General features: G+C 40.7%; 1 protein-coding gene across 1 annotated transcript in view; it reads left to right on the forward strand.

Moving 5' to 3' along the window:
- The window catches only part of alk (ALK receptor tyrosine kinase), a 398,068-nt gene that overhangs the window by 313,324 nt on the left and 67,637 nt on the right, over positions 1–17,107 (forward strand). Inside the window, exon 6 of the mRNA XM_072364756.1 lies at positions 9,803–9,934. Within this exon, the coding sequence (XP_072220857.1) occupies positions 9,803–9,934 (132 nt within the window). The remainder of the gene's footprint in view (positions 1–9,802; positions 9,935–17,107) is intronic.

The following is a 17,107-nucleotide window of genomic DNA, read 5'->3' on the forward strand; positions in this document are numbered from 1 at the left end:
ACGTAATGTTTCCTGTGGTCTGATTACTACATGGCATGAATAATGCGTGTAATTGAACTTACATTTGAACTAATGTGCATTCTTTGTGAATTGCCCTGTGATGACCATAGTTGTGAATTGGCGCTACATGAATTTAACTGAAGTGAAAGATGTCAGTGTGAGTGTCGGTCTTGTTCTTTGGGGCTTTACTTCCACTTAGAGGTGAAATATCAGAGATGAGAGTGGAGAACATCCTCATCATCTAAATGTTTCCAAATATAAAGTTTTGTTTCATTACACATCTTAAATGTGTTCTGCACAGAGAAAACGTTCAGATGCTTCGACCACCCACTGCAGACGGGGCCCTCACGTGCATTTCTGCAGAAATCCACGTCATTTCTTTTGATTTATTTCTTTCATTGAAGGTGATAAAACACTAACAAGAAAGAACAGATTAGAAGATGTGCAGTTGATTATAGATACTCACTGCATCACTATTTCATACGTGTTTCTTAAGATTTTTGTGTTAAAAGGAGTTAATCTTTCATTTCTGGCCAAAGCCTGTAGGAGCCTTAAGGGAAATCAGCCATTTTTCTGTCTGCCAGATTTACTTAAAGCTAAATCTTGGACTATTTTCCTTACTTTTTTAAACCTTGAGGTTACTTGAAAACTTGCTAGAGATCACACATTGTGCCGGAGCAAGTTAAAAACAAAGCCCATCAATTAACAAGAAGGTAAGACATTCGGAGACAAGGCAGCACTGAGCTTCATCTAACTCTACCGCTAATCTCTTGCCTTAGGCACTTCCTCAAGAAGCATCCCCTCAACACAAACAGGCTTTCTGTTGCAGGCACTTTTCCAAAACAATCTGTGCAGACAGTTTCATTTTTAAGATACTGAGCAAGTGTTAAACAGCCCACGGCACCAAGTAGAGTGTTCCCAGTATGCATATGCCAAATGGAACAGATGTCTAAATCAACCCTAACCTGACATGGAGCAGGAAATTTCCTAGTATTACGATCTTTAAGCATTATTGAATTAAAGCCAGTCATTAAGATACAGCAACCATAAATCTAATTTCATTCTGGGCTTGTGCCAAGAATGCTTGGCATGAAATTCTTAATCTGTTCCTTGCGTCACTTCAATCCATTAAATGTCAAATGGAACACTGTACATTGTAATTGGTGTGTAGCTGCATTATGTTTTCGACGTATGGAAATGTTCATCTGTTGGAAATGGTCAGAAAGAGAAATTCCATTGACCCTGTTGGGTGCATTAAAGATAATTACCACCTAACCTTTGCTGACTTCCATCTAGAATAAGTACAAACTTCAACAGCATTGGCAAAATGTATATTGCTGTGGGAAAGAGAGTATACTCTCTAAATACTACAGGGTAATAAGGTAAATACACCCTTGTGTTTAGAGAAAACACAGCAAATCAGCACAGACACCTGATATCAACTGTCAAGCACGGTGGTGGAGGGCTGATGATCTGGGCTGGTTCTGCAGCCACAGGACCTGGGCACCTTGCAGTCATTGAGTCCACCATGAACTCCTCTGGATACCAAAGTATTCTAGAGTCAAATGTGAGGCCATCTGTCCCACAGCTAAAGCTGGGCTGAAACTGGCTCATCAACAGGACAATGATCCCAAACACAGCAGCAGATCTACAACAGAATGTGTGAAAAAGAAAAGAATCAAGGTGTTGCAATGGTCCAGTCAAAGTCCAGACCTCAGTCTGACTGAAATGCTGTGGTGGGACCTTAAGAGAGCTGTGCAGAAACCATTGCTGCAAACCTCAATGAGCTGAAGCAACGCTGGAGAGAAGAGTGGCCGAGATTCCTCCACAACCATGAGAGAGACTGATAACGTCCCACAGAAAACCATTACTTCAACTTATTGCTGCTGAAGCTGCTAGATCAGGGGTTCACTTAGTTTTTCTCACACTTTCTCCGTTTTGACAGTAATATGTCATGTGTTGCTGTTCATCTGAGACTGTACTTATTCACCTCTAAAAATCTAAAGATTTTATTACTTAGGTCATGAAATCTATGAAAAGGGGTGCACTTTCTTTTGTCATTGTCGGGAACTCACTTCTACAGAGCAGAAAAATCTCAGTTATTATGAAGGCATCAGTGGCTCTTACAGACCCAAAATCATTCACATTTCACACCTTAGTGCACTGAATTGATTTCTGGGTTTTAATGTTTTTTAATGAAAACTATAAAACATCAAGGCCATGTTTACACTTTAGAGTCCAAATCCTGCCGCATTATGCTAACGGATTTAACCAAAACAAGTTGTTTAAAGCTGTCGGTGGAACAGATGCTTTGATGTCAGAGCAGCGTTGCATCAGCTGGTGTCACTATGTTTACTTAGCTTCATTCCAATGGAGGTATGGCCATGCAAGGAGCCTCACAGGTGGGAAAAGCCAGCATGATTCAGACAAATGGTGACGGCATATTGTGCAAGTCGAGCTTTTGTCTACATGGAAATAACCACATGAATTACAGCTAAAAGCAAAAAAATGGTGTCAATCATAGTCTGTATATATATTTTTCAATATAAAATCTCTTTTAAAGTCAGATCTAAAATGTATCACGCAGTCAGTGCACGAAGAGGAGATATTTTCTTATGCAAAGAGCAGAAACTGTCTCTGAAAAGCCAGATGAGGCATCTCCTGCAGGCGGTAGGTGTAGAGGAGGACTCTGTTCACAGTTGGGGGCAGAACACAGCAGGAGACTGACGGGCGGATAGAGGCAGCGTTTGCAGTGATGAGGACGGTACTTAGACTGTCACCCCATGACCCGGCACTGGATTAGCAGTAAGAGATGGATAGATGGGTGATGAGGAAAGTTTAAACATGAAAACAAATGAGATGTTTTTGGACGGATGGAATTGGAGAGGCGCAGGTGGATAGAGCCTGTACTGGATCACAGCTACTACCGTTGAGTTTGACAGACTTTTTCAGGTTGAAGACTGAAAGAAAATCATGTTCCAAACCCACTACCAGTGTTAGGCAACCCTGTGATGTTTGTGCTGGGTCACCTGCCTCCCAGTTCCCCCCTGCTGGGACTGCTGTCCTGCTCATGGATTTGTTTCTCAAAAAAAAAATTCCTTCTGTAAGTTTGACACCTAATAATTCTTCACACTTTCAGTCCTCTGAGATAAACAAATCTCACTATTTCAAACACTCAGGACTGAGGTTCAGTAACACTTTGTACAAACTGAGAGTATTTTGTTTGTTTCATGTCGACTAATTGTGCATAATCATAGAAACCTGGCTGAGTTTTTCTCAATGTTGACAGCTTTTCAAGTTGAAATGACTCCATAGCTCCTCTGCACAGCTACAGTGTAAATGTTCCCAGTATATTTTTAGCTTGTAACTCCTCAACCTCGACAATAATTGGATATGTTCCCAGGAAAACTAAAAAATACAGAATACATTCTGAGACAACGCATGTCAGATTATAAAGTACAGGCTGTTAAATAATAAAAACAAACAATAGATTTGATCACAATTTGAATTCCCATGACCTGAAGACGTAATTTTGTTTTTGTGCCATGAAAAAAACTGAAGAATAGACATTAAAGGTATAATTCTCACTTTCTATCTGCACCAGGCTGCCCTTGAGTGTGCTGTTCCTTCTCTGGCAGGGAGCATGACAGATAGTGATAGTGATTGGGCAGAGCTCGCACCAATCGAGCGTGGCTGTGTGCAGTTAATTGAATTCATGGGCAAATATGTCTTGTCCTGTCGACTGTCCAGTGGGAAACGCAGCTGCATCTATCTTCAGCATTGCAGCCACTGTAAATCTCCATGAATGTCTCCAGATTTTGCCTTTAATGGGGTGGCAAGATAGTGGCGCCACATCTGCCTTGCCCCCTTGAGATTTTTGCACCATCGTGCCATTTGAAATTAGAGATTATCGATGGGATTGATGAGTTCCAACCATTCCAGAATTCTATTATAGGCTTAATCAAGTCTCTTGGGATGTTTTTTTTACCATTAGGTGCACAAAGCACAAGCAGAACTCCAGTTGGAAATCTTTCTTCAGACGCAGAGGGATTTCAAGATATGACTGACGTGTTTGATCATCTGTGGGAAGACGAAAGCTTTCTTAATTTCAGCAAGAGTCGACCCTCTCTGCCTTTCCAGAATGTGTTTCTGCAGCTTGTCTGCAACAACGACACGTCTGCCTGTTGTCAAATCTGCAAGCCATCTCCAATAAACCGTGGCAAAAGTATTATTCAAATTGTGAGACAAGCTGTTTTGCATGATCTCCTGCTATCTTGCAGAATGAGACGCGTCTATCAGTGAAATCTCAGAAATCTGACATATGCATAATTCAGCTATACTATGCAAAAATATTGAAATCTTAAATGTTAGCAATGAATTGTATTGCGCTGATGTAACATGTAAAAAGGAAAGCATGGCTTCCAAAATAGTTCCCGAGTCATTTGTTATTCTCCATACACCACAAGTGGGACACTTTGGTTTGTCCCAGGAGATTTGTTCATGACCATGAAACCAAATGTTTTTTCTTGACATGAAAGACTTTCAGCAGTTGCGCAAAAAGTACTCGGATCCTTTGCTTAACGCTGTAGCAATGTGACAGTCCTGCATGGATACAACTCCAGTTCCTTAAAGTATTGAATCAGTTCTTTAATTCAGAGAGACTCTGCCTCTTTACGTTTCACACACACACACACACTTGTAGACCCGTTGCTGCCATCAAAGTCAGGATGAACTGATACTTTGCATGAAATGGGAAAATGTTTCACAATCAACAAGTTTTCAGTGATCTATTTGTGAGCCAAATATTCACCTTACGAGATTTGAAAATAATTTTTATAGATATTTCAGACAGCGTCCCAACACTTTTGGTTCTTTATAGTTTTGAAGTTCTGGATTTATCCCCCTGAACCAGACACCATTAGATTTATTATACATTACTGACACATCAGTGTATGAGCTGTTAGTGTTATAGCACTAACATATATATATATATATATATATATATATATATAGAGAGAGAGAGAGAGAGAGAGAGAGAGAGGACTTATTTTATTCTTAACAAGTAAATCAATCAATCAAGTTCTTCGAAATGTTTTCAGTAATTTGAAGTATTTCCTCTTATCTTCAAGTTTTGATAAGAAATTTTGTTGATGTTCATGTGTGATGTTAAATTGGAAGAAATTATGAATGGATGGAGCTGTTAACATGTCATATTTATGTGAAATGTGACCCTGACTACACTCACAATGGATGGAAACCGCTTCATTTTAAAAGCTGCTTGTATCATTTGTTGAGTTTCATCTTTAAAGTTGTCCCACTTTAAGTTCCAATGTGCTTGTACTTAAAGGGCCTTTTCACCATGCAAATGCTGAATTTTACCACCAACAATCTAACTAAGGAAAGTTTGTGCGTTCTGAACTGAGTGTTGTGAATTTGTGAGCTCTTTTTGTTGCTGAGAGACACGTCCTTGGACCAAAAGAATGGCTACTACTGATAGCTTTGGTTTTCTTCTTAAAAATGGTGCCATTTAGATTAGTTTCGGTGCAGATTGAACCTTTTATTGAGGAGTACAGAAAACTATAATTTATCTGATATACATCCTGTACAATGGACGGACAACTGCATTGAAGGAGGTTGTATGTGCAGTCAAAGCATTTCTGTTGCATGGTGCAACTCTTTCATGTTTCCTCGTCCACCACAAGCGGCGACTCTTAGACACGCACAGGATCAGCTGTTTATCATCGCACCGTGTGCGAGGCTGCAGCAACGCAGAGATGACTTCTCCGTTTGTGTTTTTCACACTACACTGATTTAGCTAATGCTTCACCAAAGAGACTTGTAACTGAGGTGTACAAAGTTTTTTTTGCTCTGAATGAGTGTGTGACGGGCTTTTAGTTCAGGAGTGTTTGAATATCTGTTGGGAGTGATCATAACGACAGTGTTACAGAGAAAATACAGGTTGATGTATAGATTCATGCCTCCAGTAATAAACACATCCATGGATCCATTGGTCTTGAGCACACTATGCGATCAGTATGCCCACATAATGTTGTAAATCGTGAACCAGGCTTTCAAACGATAAAAAAAAGAGTTGTTCACACCCACAGGTAATGATTCTCTCTGACCACTTCATCCTATACGATCTGCTTGACTCACTCCAGCTGAGATGGTATAAGAAAAAAGCCATCAGTTACTATCAGTTAAGCGGTAAAACCCACAATGCAAAGCCCAGAATTAAAGGTGAGACGTAGCGTAAAGATTCCTGACGTGGATGCCATTCTTTATTTAAATGAAAAGGCCATTAGTTGTCGGCGCTGATTTTGTACCTTTAAATTAAACAAACATTCATAGTTCTTATCTCGAGGAGCATTTCTACACCTTATTAGATGCTTTTCTCTGAACTTTGGGTATAAAAATGTAACCCTAATTTCTGTGTCTGTGTGTCGGTCTGTTAATGTTGCAGCAGCAGCTCAGGCTTATCCTGACGTGTTAAAAGTGATATATACGTATATGTGACTCAGTTTGAGCAGCTCAGGCTTATCCTGACGTGTTAAAAGTGATATATACGTATATGTGACTCAGTTTGAGCAGCTCAGGCTTGTCCTGACGTGTTAAAAGTGATATATACGTATATGTGACTCAGTTTGAGCAGCTCAGGCTTGTCCTGACGTGTTAAAAGTGATATATACGTATATGTGACTCAGTTTGAGCAGCTCAGGCTTATCCTGACGTGTTAAAAGTGATATATACGTATATGTGACTCAGTTTGAGCAGCTCAGGCTTGTCCTGACGTGTTAAAAGTGATATATACATATATGTGACTCAGTTTGAGCAGCTCAGGCTTGTCCTGACGTGTTAAAAGTGATATATACGTATATGTGACTCAGTTTGAGCAGCTCAGGCTTGTCCTGACGTGTTAAAAGTGATATATACGTATATGTGACTCAGTTTGAGCAGCTCAGGCTTGTCCTGACGTGTTAAAAGTGATATATACGTATATGTGACTCAGTTTGAGCAGCTCAGGCTTGTCCTGACGTGTTAAAAGTGATATATACGTATATGTGACTCAGTTTGAGCAGCTCAGGCTTGTCCTGACGTGTTAAAAGTGATATATACGTATATGTGACTCAGTTTGAGCAGCTCAGGCTTGTCCTGACGTGTTAAAAGTGATATATACGTATATGTGACTCAGTTTGAGCAGCTCAGGCTTGTCCTGACGTGTTAAAAGTGATATATACGTATATGTGACTCAGTTTGAGCAGCTCAGGCTTGTCCTGACGTGTTAAAAGTGATATATACGTATATGTGACTCAGTTTGAGCAGCTCAGGCTTATCCTGACGTGTTAAAAGTGATATATACATATATGTGACTCAGTTTGAGCAGCTCAGGCTTATCCTGACGTGTTAAAAGTGATATATACGTATATGTGACTCAGTTTGAGCAGCTCAGGCTTGTCCTGACGTGTTAAAAGTGATATATACGTATATGTGACTCAGTTTGAGCAGCTCAGGCTTGTCCTGACGTGTTAAAAGTGATATATACGTATATGTGACTCAGTTTGAGCAGCTCAGGCTTGTCCTGACGTGTTAAAAGTGATATATACGTATATGTGACTCAGTTTGAGCAGCTCAGGCTTGTCCTGACGTGTTAAAAGTGATATATACGTATATGTGACTCAGTTTGAGCAGCTCAGGCTTGTCCTGACGTGTTAAAAGTGATATATACGTATATGTGACTCAGTTTGAGCAGCTCAGGCTTGTCCTGACGTGTTAAAAGTGAGATATACGTATATGTGACTCAGTTTGAGCAGCTCAGGCTTGTCCTGACGTGTTAAAAGTGATATATACGTATATGTGACACGGTGTGACCCAGTTAGATGTTACTGAAAAGGCTTTTGGGGGTAATTCGGACATTTACAGACCAGTGTTGTTTCCATAGTGACAGGACAAAAACGATTTTTGATTTTTATTTAATTTTTTTTTTAGTTTGAATTCAAAGTTCTTTACATTTTGTGAAGGAATACATCTCTTGGAAGTGTGTAAGATTCAGATCTTCAATCGTCAGTTGACATCCACACTAAATGTTTCCTGTTTAACGCTGAAACAAACACCCTGTTCACGTGTTTCTGCATCTGTTTTGTCATTTATCAGTGGCTGTGGTGCACTCTCCAGTCACCTGTCCAGCTCCAATGCCACTCATACATCATTCCCCTCACAAAACCTAACCGACCCCATGAGCACGAGGATAACAAAACTCACTCACTCCCACAGGCAATTCATCCCCCACTGACCCACTTGTTTTCACAATCTGACAAGTATGATTTAAGAACTGAGGTAGGCTGGAGTGCAGCAGCCATGTCTGGCTGCACTTACCTGCTTCAGGAGCCCAAAGTTAGTCACATCACCGCTTTGATGACTTCTACTCCCCTGTCATCAAACTAAGATAAATCGATGAATTTATATGCATTGCCCAAAGGTTTCAGTGTTCTCTGGATAACTTTTTTTCATACTTGATAAATCGTTCTGCTTGAGGTGTCGACATTAAACAGAGAGGAAGCTACTGAGGTCGACCAATGCATAAAACATGCGTTGAGCATGGGTGAATAAACACAGCAAAGCCACATCTTTACCCAAACATTTGGTGTTAAACAAACAAGCCTCGGCCGCACTTCATTTGAATAAAATTGTATTTTTGCCTCAGTAAATGTCACACGTGTAGGAGTCTGTATTTTCATGCAGTTTGGAAAAAGAGTGCAGGGGGACAGTTCATAAGCAATGACACAAAAGAGTATTCATCAGCAGTCATTTACTCAAGCTAGGTTTAAAAAGAGCGTGAAGTGTTTTTTCTCCTGCCTTACTGAGCCAGTGATTCAGCAGAGCTATGAATGTGTACAAATGTTGTACAAATGGAGAAAAACAAAGTACTTTAAGCACAAATGTCGAAATTTGGATGTGGCATCACGGTATCGTCAGCTAAGCTAGGCTGCCGTTTCTCCCCGTCATGGACTCCAAGTTTGCCTCAACAGAGAACAAATCTGCATATAACAGATGAAGGACAAACTACAGTAAACGCAGCCAGTTGCTCACGATAAGAGTCACTTCTCTTTTTTCTTATGAGAGGGTGACAAAACAAGATCCCAATCTGTGTGTGTTTTTGTTTCCTGCTCTTCTCTTTTGTTCTCTTTACTGTGATCTGTCTCTGATGATTAAGGTGAAGGTGAGCAGTCGGTTTTAACAACCAGGAGATATCTAATCTCCGATTTGCATAGATATGCAAATGTGTCGGGGTACAGTTGAGTTGCAGAGACGGATGAATCAGTTGTGTGTGTGTGTGTGTGTGTGTGTGTGTGAGCTCCCACCACGTCTGCATTGTGCTAACAGTAACTAGGTCATTGTCTTTCTGCCTATGTTCCCTGTCTAATGGGTGTGTACTGTAGTCACAGCCATATGCTAATGCTGCCTGCGTCTTGTTATTATTGATGGTTCAGGCGGTCTGTGTATGTCATACAAGCTTTACACTCAGGGATTTTATTAGCTTTTGTCTCTTGCTGATGTACTCAACAGTAAATTTTCTTCTGTTTGTAAGTTATGCTCTCCCGGAGCAGCAGATTTAAGTTTTTGTCTAACATATGCATTAAATCTAGTAGAGAGATGTTCAGCAAGTAAACTTAATCGAGAGATATTTTTCTTTGGCTCCACAGTTTGTTGTTGCATTACATCTTTTGATAAGGTTGCCAACAAGCAAATTGTTTTCTGAATCGTGCCTGCACTCTGAAAACACTCTTTCTTCTCCCCTCTGCAGCGTCCTCACCTGGCCCCAACATCACACTGGAGGGCCAGTACCACTGTCACCAGGGACCTGCGATCCCATTAGACAAACTGTGCGACTTCAGCACCGACTGTCCCCTGGGAGATGACGAAGGCGACCTTTGTCGTAAGTACACAGTGACGCGGGAACACAAGAATGTGCACACACCACTTTTTATTCATGCATTCATTTCTGCATTACAAACTTGTGAAGTTGGAAAAGAAGCTACTGCATCAAACCCAACAGAGTAACAACTGACCGTCTGTGTGCGTCTTCCTGACAGAGATGCAGAGAGAAAGACCTGAGAAAACAAAAAGCCAGCACAGATATGCTTGGCTAGCACATCTCACCCATGACATATTCCGTGGTTGTTATTTCCGTCTCTTTGCACATTTGTTTTCAGCTTTTCTCGGGGCTTAGGAGGAACGTTAGCCAAGTATGCTGACATCTTATTCACGCGTCCCCTTGGCCGGGTGGTGTGTGTGTGTCTTACTTCAGTCCTGCCTGCATGCACACGGTTTTACATTCCCTTTGAGATTTATTGACACACGGTTCAGAAGTTTCACCCCACATCTTTTTAAAAAGAATAATAATGTTGCGGCTTAATTCCAGAGTTTTTCAGCCATATTAAACTAGCCAGAATTAATTTGCTGCTGCCCACAGTGTAGGTCAGCCTCCCTTGTGCTGCTTATTAAAATGATGCCTGCTCCCTTGTGTGTATAGGTTTGCTAACAAAGGAAGCTGAAAGATAAGAGGGTGGCGATAGGGTGAAAATCCCCGCAGGCCGCAGATTCTCTTTCTACTGCAAGAGGATTTATCAGTGTTAATTGGCCTGAGAGGCTTGCCCAAGGGTATAATCTCCCTTTGAATGTGATGAGTATATATGTGTTTAACATTTTGATTTTCAAAGCCAGATTTGGACATTTGAGCATGAGTCAGCCAGCTCGTCGCTCACTGGTCCTGCAGGTGTTTGCATAATGAACAGAGCACTAAAACCAACGCAGGGAAAGGTTAAGAATGTTTGGCTTTCATTTGTTTTTCCTTTGTCACACACAGTTTACAATCACAATCTTAATAAAGTTTGGACAACATTTTATTTCCAGAGAAAAACTAAACAAATGCTGAAAAGTCAGACATTTTAACAATGTTTTTAGCTTTAAAAAACACTGCTCACCCTGAATTTGAAGGCACCGTCTCGTTTAAAAAAGTTCCGCATATCAAAAGGTTGGAAAATAATTAAGACCACCTTATAGAGGCCATTCAGCTTGTTCTCCACACTAACCTACATCTCTGATGGTATAGGGGCGCATTAGAGCCCTGGAACTGGAAACCTGCACATATGGGAAGAAATGATAAGTGCTGAAAGATATTTACAGGTTTTAGAGCAACATATGCTCCCATCTAGATGATGAAGGCTTTGCATATTTCAGCAACACATTGTTAAACCACAAACTGCATCTATCACAACTGAATGGCTTCATAGAAGAAGAATCCGAGTGCTGGACTGACCTGCCTGCAGTCCAGATGTTTCACCACCTGAAAACAGTTCAAATACAACAAAGAAGACTGCTGAGCAGCTGGGGTCTGAATGGGACAACATCTGGTCCAGCAGCTGGTCTGCTCAGTTCCAGATGTTTGCAGATGTTGTTAAAAGAAGAGGGGATGCTACACAGTGGCAAGCATGGACCTGCCCCAACTTTTTAAAATGTTCTGCTCTCCTCAAATTCAAGGTGAGCTTATATTCTTGATGAAATAGTAAAATGTCTCACTTTCAACATTGATCTCTTCTGTCTTCTATGTTCTATCGTGAATAATATCTTGGTTTATGATTTAGAAATCATTCTTTAATGATTTTACATAGAAACCCAACGTTTTTAGAATTGGGGTTGTACAACTGTACCTGGGGCTCATTCAATATTCATAATGTTCACTCCTCACAATTACCCCATGCTACGAAAATCTCTGATGCCCTATTCTCTATGATCAGTCCACAAGTTCATCTCCACCTGATTTGATCTATTTATACCCTTCATAAGCGCTGCCAAGGCTTATTAACGGGGAATAGCAGACAGAGGCAGGAGGAACAAACTTCACTAAGATTCCTGACATATAAGGAAACTCAAATCTCTGTGGATCACCCTCGCCATCCTTCCCCAGTTCATTATGCACAAACACATCCTCCACTGTGAGTCCCAGCTTCCTATGGGTGAGCTCAGTCTGTCTACATTCTGCAGATGTCCCACAATTGCTCTGTTAAAAAAAAAAAAATGCCGAAATGCTGCTTTGCATTAAAGCATCAAATCAGGAATTCAAACAGGTAATGGATGAGTTTAATTTTCTCTATTTATTTTCCCTTTGTTTTACCAGAGTTACTGAGTATTAAAAGAAGCACAAAAAAACTTTGAAAAAAAAATTGGAAGCAGCGACAGTCAAAGCTCTGCAGGGCTTCAGGCTCATTTTTGCATAAGTTGCACTGGTGCAGCCACAATGAGACATTTTATAGGCTGACATTTTTCCGTGTGCAATGCTTATTGGGAGTTATGTGAATGATTTGGGAAGAGGGTGGTTTATGACTCGGATTTAGTAAAACACGTCTTTGTCTTCTATAAAACATGGTTTATGTCTTTTAATTTATGTCTCTTAATTTACTGCTTCTGTGCAGCACTTTGCTTCACACTCGTTGTTTTTAGTGCTTTATAAATAAAGTTGGATTGGATACACTATCAGCGTTAGATTTTATGATAATTTCCGGCTCCTCACTGCTTCGGTTTGCTGCTTCCCGACGCTGAAATGCAGCAGGACACTTTCTTGTTCGCCATGACAGACGGTGTGAAACATTACATATTCTGAATATTGACACGACAACATCAAAAGTGCTGTTACTGGCAGTGCTTCAGCAGCATTTTATCATTCCTCAGCTCCGGAAACTGGGCTAACAAGTCGTTCTGAAATGCTGATTTGAGTCATCCTTTTTTCTGTTGGCTCCTGCTCTGCCTCTTACGCTCAGTCAGGGTAACCTTTAGCAGGTCTTACAAAGACGGCTGGGACAGACGGTTTAACAGCTATCTCCGCTGACGGTGTCAGATCTAGGCTGGAGCTCTCAGGGCTGGGCCCTTGGATATGTGTAATGAGCAGCACGACATTTTTCTTAATGGGAAAAAGAATATCAATAGCTAACACGCATCTCTTGGAGACCAGCCCAGGAGTCGCAATTTCAAAAGCACATGTATTGATCTGTTAGAATCTCAGGGTCAGTCAGAAGTGAAGGCCTTCTCTGACCATGATGTTCTTCTTCTATGACTGCGAGTTTGCAAACACAAATGGAGGTATGCAAAAAAGAAAACACACACAGGCTAAATGTTTGGCACACCCCGACATTCTGTTTCAGTCAATACAAATAGATCTAATTTGATAGTAATAAAAGTTCTGAGTTCTGGTTTTCCAGAGATCTTTTAAAGGTAAAAAGCAATGTCTTGGAGGAAGGTAATAATCCCTCATTAATGTATACACATGTACATAAATACATACACAATAAACACACTGAATAATTACCATAAATATTTCAATCAAAAAGCAAACAGTTGGCCTCAGGTTTCTGTTTAAAGATCAACACTTTCAGCAGCACCAACGTCCTCAGACAGACTGCTCCAGTGCCTCTCAGCAGACGTTTCTCACAGTCTTAATTGGGCGAGTTCCAGATGTCGGTATCTAAATCTAATTACTTAAAGCTGTGTGTCATCAGTTTTGTTAGCGGGACATTACTAACGTTTCCTAAATTCTGTTAAGTGACTTAGATATGATTATAGTTTCAGACATTAACAGGTTTCAAATCTGTCTGAATTCCCATCTTGTCACATACTGCCCTTTAGTCAGCAGCCTTTCACATCAGTTTTCATAAGCAAAGCACCGCTTCCAGAGCTTCCAGAGGACAGAACCATCAGAAGTGCACCCACATTCACTGTAAAAGGTTTATCCTGGTAATATCTTTTTTAATATTACATGCATGGGATTTCTTTGACTCTCTGAGCTTTGCTGAGGTTGAAACAGTGACTGGTTCATGTCACAAGACACATTCGAACATGAAATGTACTTATTACCCAGAAACTCCCGGGAATATTCTGTTTATCGGAGGAAAAACATCACAAAAATGTGTTTCTGTTACTTTGAAATAAACTAAAATGATGTTAGTTTCATAATCTGTCTAAAGAATACCTGCTTAGATTAGTTTCTATTATCTGGATGATGCTTTTTCCAAGATGCACAGCACACGCGTCTTCTTATAGTTCATATGCATCTAAGGACGACTTAAGATGAGGAACGTCAGGCTACGTCCGGCTGAATGTTTCAAAACTGTCAGCTGAAGTTTTCAGAAGTAACGAGTTTAAAGGCAAAGTTTATTTGTGGAAAACAGTTTGTATACAAGGCAATTCAAAGTGTTTACAGCTACATAAAATCACAAGAAGGCAAATAAAACCATTCCATAAAACAGAAAAATAATCATAGTAGTAATAATAATAAATAAAAACTTTAATTTGTCATATGCTCAGCTAAAAAAACTGTTTTCAGCCTGGATTTAAACATTGTCAGAGTTGTGGCCTGTCTCACATCTTCTGGAAGACTGTTCCAGACTTTAGGAGCATCAAACTGAAACGCAGCCTCACCTTGTTTAGTCCTGACTCTGGGCACCAGCAGGAGACCCCTCCCTGAGGTTCTCAGAGTCCCTGTTGGTTCATATGGCTCTAACATGTCAGAGATGTGCACGAGCAGAGCTGTTTTAAAGTCTATTCTCTGAGCGACAGGAAGCCAGTGCAGAGACCTGAGCACTGGACCAATGTAGTCGTATTTCCTGGTTCTCGTCAGGACTCGAGCAGCAGCGTTCTGGATGTCCTGCAGCTGTTTTACTGCCCGTTTAGAGCCCAGTGACCAGGCCGTTACAGTAGTCTAACGTGCTGGAGACAAACGCATGGATTAGTCTTTCTAAGTCTGGTTTAGACACTATTCCTTTGATTCTGACGAAGTTTTTTAGGTAAAAAAGCTGCTAAAGAATCAGCAACTGTTTAATTTCATTACTTTGTGCAATTATATACCTTAACACATATTAAACTAAATTAGATATTTATAACTCAGATCAATAAGATGCAAGTTGTAAAAGTAACCATTTTAGCTGTAATTCTAAATCTTTTAACAGCAGATTTGGGGCATACGTTTCATAGCATGCGGCTTATTTATGATGTCAACATAACAAAAATGAACATTTTAATACCTGCAAAAAAAAACAAAAAAACTTTGATAAACAGTTTGGAGTTTAACAGAAGTTCAATTATCTTCTTAAATTTTAAACACAGTATCGCTCTGTTGGGATCAAACTGTGAAGACCTCAAATGTGTCACAGAAATAAAGCAGAAGGAGATTTTGATCAGAGTTGAAAGTTCAGGGTGTCATTTCAGAGGATTTTCAATAGATAAACTGCTATCATTGAAATGGATTTTGTTGTAGCAGCTCTGGTCATAGTGTTTCTATTTGGTATCTTCCTACTTCTGGCACTAAATAACATCTTTCATTTTCTTTTTTTAAGGCATACAGCAAAGCTAAAGCCTGTTCAGACACTGCAAGACTTTGAAAAGTGGATTCATGCTTTTTTTCCACGGCTCGTCTGGACTATTGCGAAGCACTTTATGTTGGGGTTAGCCAGGCTTCCCTTTCACGCCTTCAGCTGGTCCAGAATGATGCTGCTCGCCTTTTAACTGGAGCGCACAGGCGTGAGCATATTTCACCTATTCTGTCTGCTGGCTCCCTGTCCAATATAGAATTGGTTTTAAATTCTCGTCCTGCCATATAAATTACCTGCTTCAGCAACATCTTCCCTTTTGGTCCCTATGAGGTCTGATCACCTGACCTTTTATGTTCCAAAAACTAGGCTGAAGCTCAGAGGGCATCGGGCTTTAACAATCATGGCTCCCAATCTTTGGACCAAGCTACCTTTAGACGTTAGACAGGCTCCTTCTCTTCCCGCTTTCAGATCTCTTTAAAAGATAAAGTTGGATTGGATTATTAATAAGCATGCCAAAGAGAAAGTTGTTCACAGGCTGGAGGAGCTGACTGAGCTCTCCGGGCCCCCCAAAGTAATCGGGCCCCAAATCCAGACGAGTTGAAAAGAAAAGATGTATTTTTTTCCCCCATTCTTTCCTGGTCGTGAGAAACGTGAGACTGGCACAATGCGTTCGATGAGCTGGAACCTGAATCAATCAATATTTTTGTCAAATACAACGACAGCATGTTACTATTTCATTGACAAAAACTGAACCAAAATGCAGAAACTGTGTGTGGAAAGCCCCATGACTGAATAGCTTGTAGAGCCACCTTCAGGCAGAATTCTGTGACAAGTGGCTCTCGTGTAATGTCGCCTATAACAACATCCGCTAGAAGGACATACAGTACAAAACATGAGACCAAAATACACTCCTGGAATCATTCAGTAGCTTTCTGCCCAACAAAACTCAGACAGGACATGAACTTGTGTGTCCTGATGCATCAGGACTCTAATCCTGCCAGCAAATCTTTTCCAGCCTCAAGTTAGAGCTGATAATCACTCCTTCTCCGATAGATTCACAAAATCCAGTGAGACAATATTCCCATGCAGTTATTTTTATGTCAAATCAGGAAAAGATGTGTTACGGGACTCCAGTCATCATCGTGTTGTGGTTAAAACTGGGCCAGATGCATAAAGAAACACGCTCTATCCCACTGGTATGCTGATACAAAGTCTGTTTGCATGCGTTTTAAAACATACAAAACAAAAGAATATGGAGAAACAAAGGTGAGGCTCTGACACCCCGATCACCTGGTCTGAGTGGAGTGGGGGCTCAGCGCCTTTCATCTGACGGCTGTTCTATGAGAGGGGGAGAGACCGGAAATCCTTTGTATTGGACAAATGTTTGCACCTTTTCTCTTCCGGGGTGATAGGTCAGTGGGAAATGCTGTCTTTCACAGGGCCAGCTAACCTTCTGGCCACGTGTTCAATGTCCAAAATGTGAAGTGTGGTCGATAACGCACTCCAGCCCGTTGGCCTGGATCACGCCTGACCCAGAGGTCACTACACCATGTTGTGGAACTTGATTGCTCCCAAAATCATCATGTCACAACCTCAGAGCTCTCATTTCCCCTCGAATCCCTTTTAACTTCTACTCTTTCCTACAGTACATCCCTCTTTATGTTTCTAGAGTCAGTCTGAGAGCGCACAGCACCTCATTTCCAATTTTCACCAACACATGGAGCCCATGGAGCCATCAGATTGCATCC

This window comes from Leuresthes tenuis, unplaced genomic scaffold (assembly GCF_036924035.1).
Source record: "Leuresthes tenuis unplaced genomic scaffold, fLeuTen1.0.hap1 SCAF_15, whole genome shotgun sequence".
Taxonomy (NCBI): Eukaryota; Metazoa; Chordata; class Actinopteri; order Atheriniformes; family Atherinopsidae; genus Leuresthes; species Leuresthes tenuis.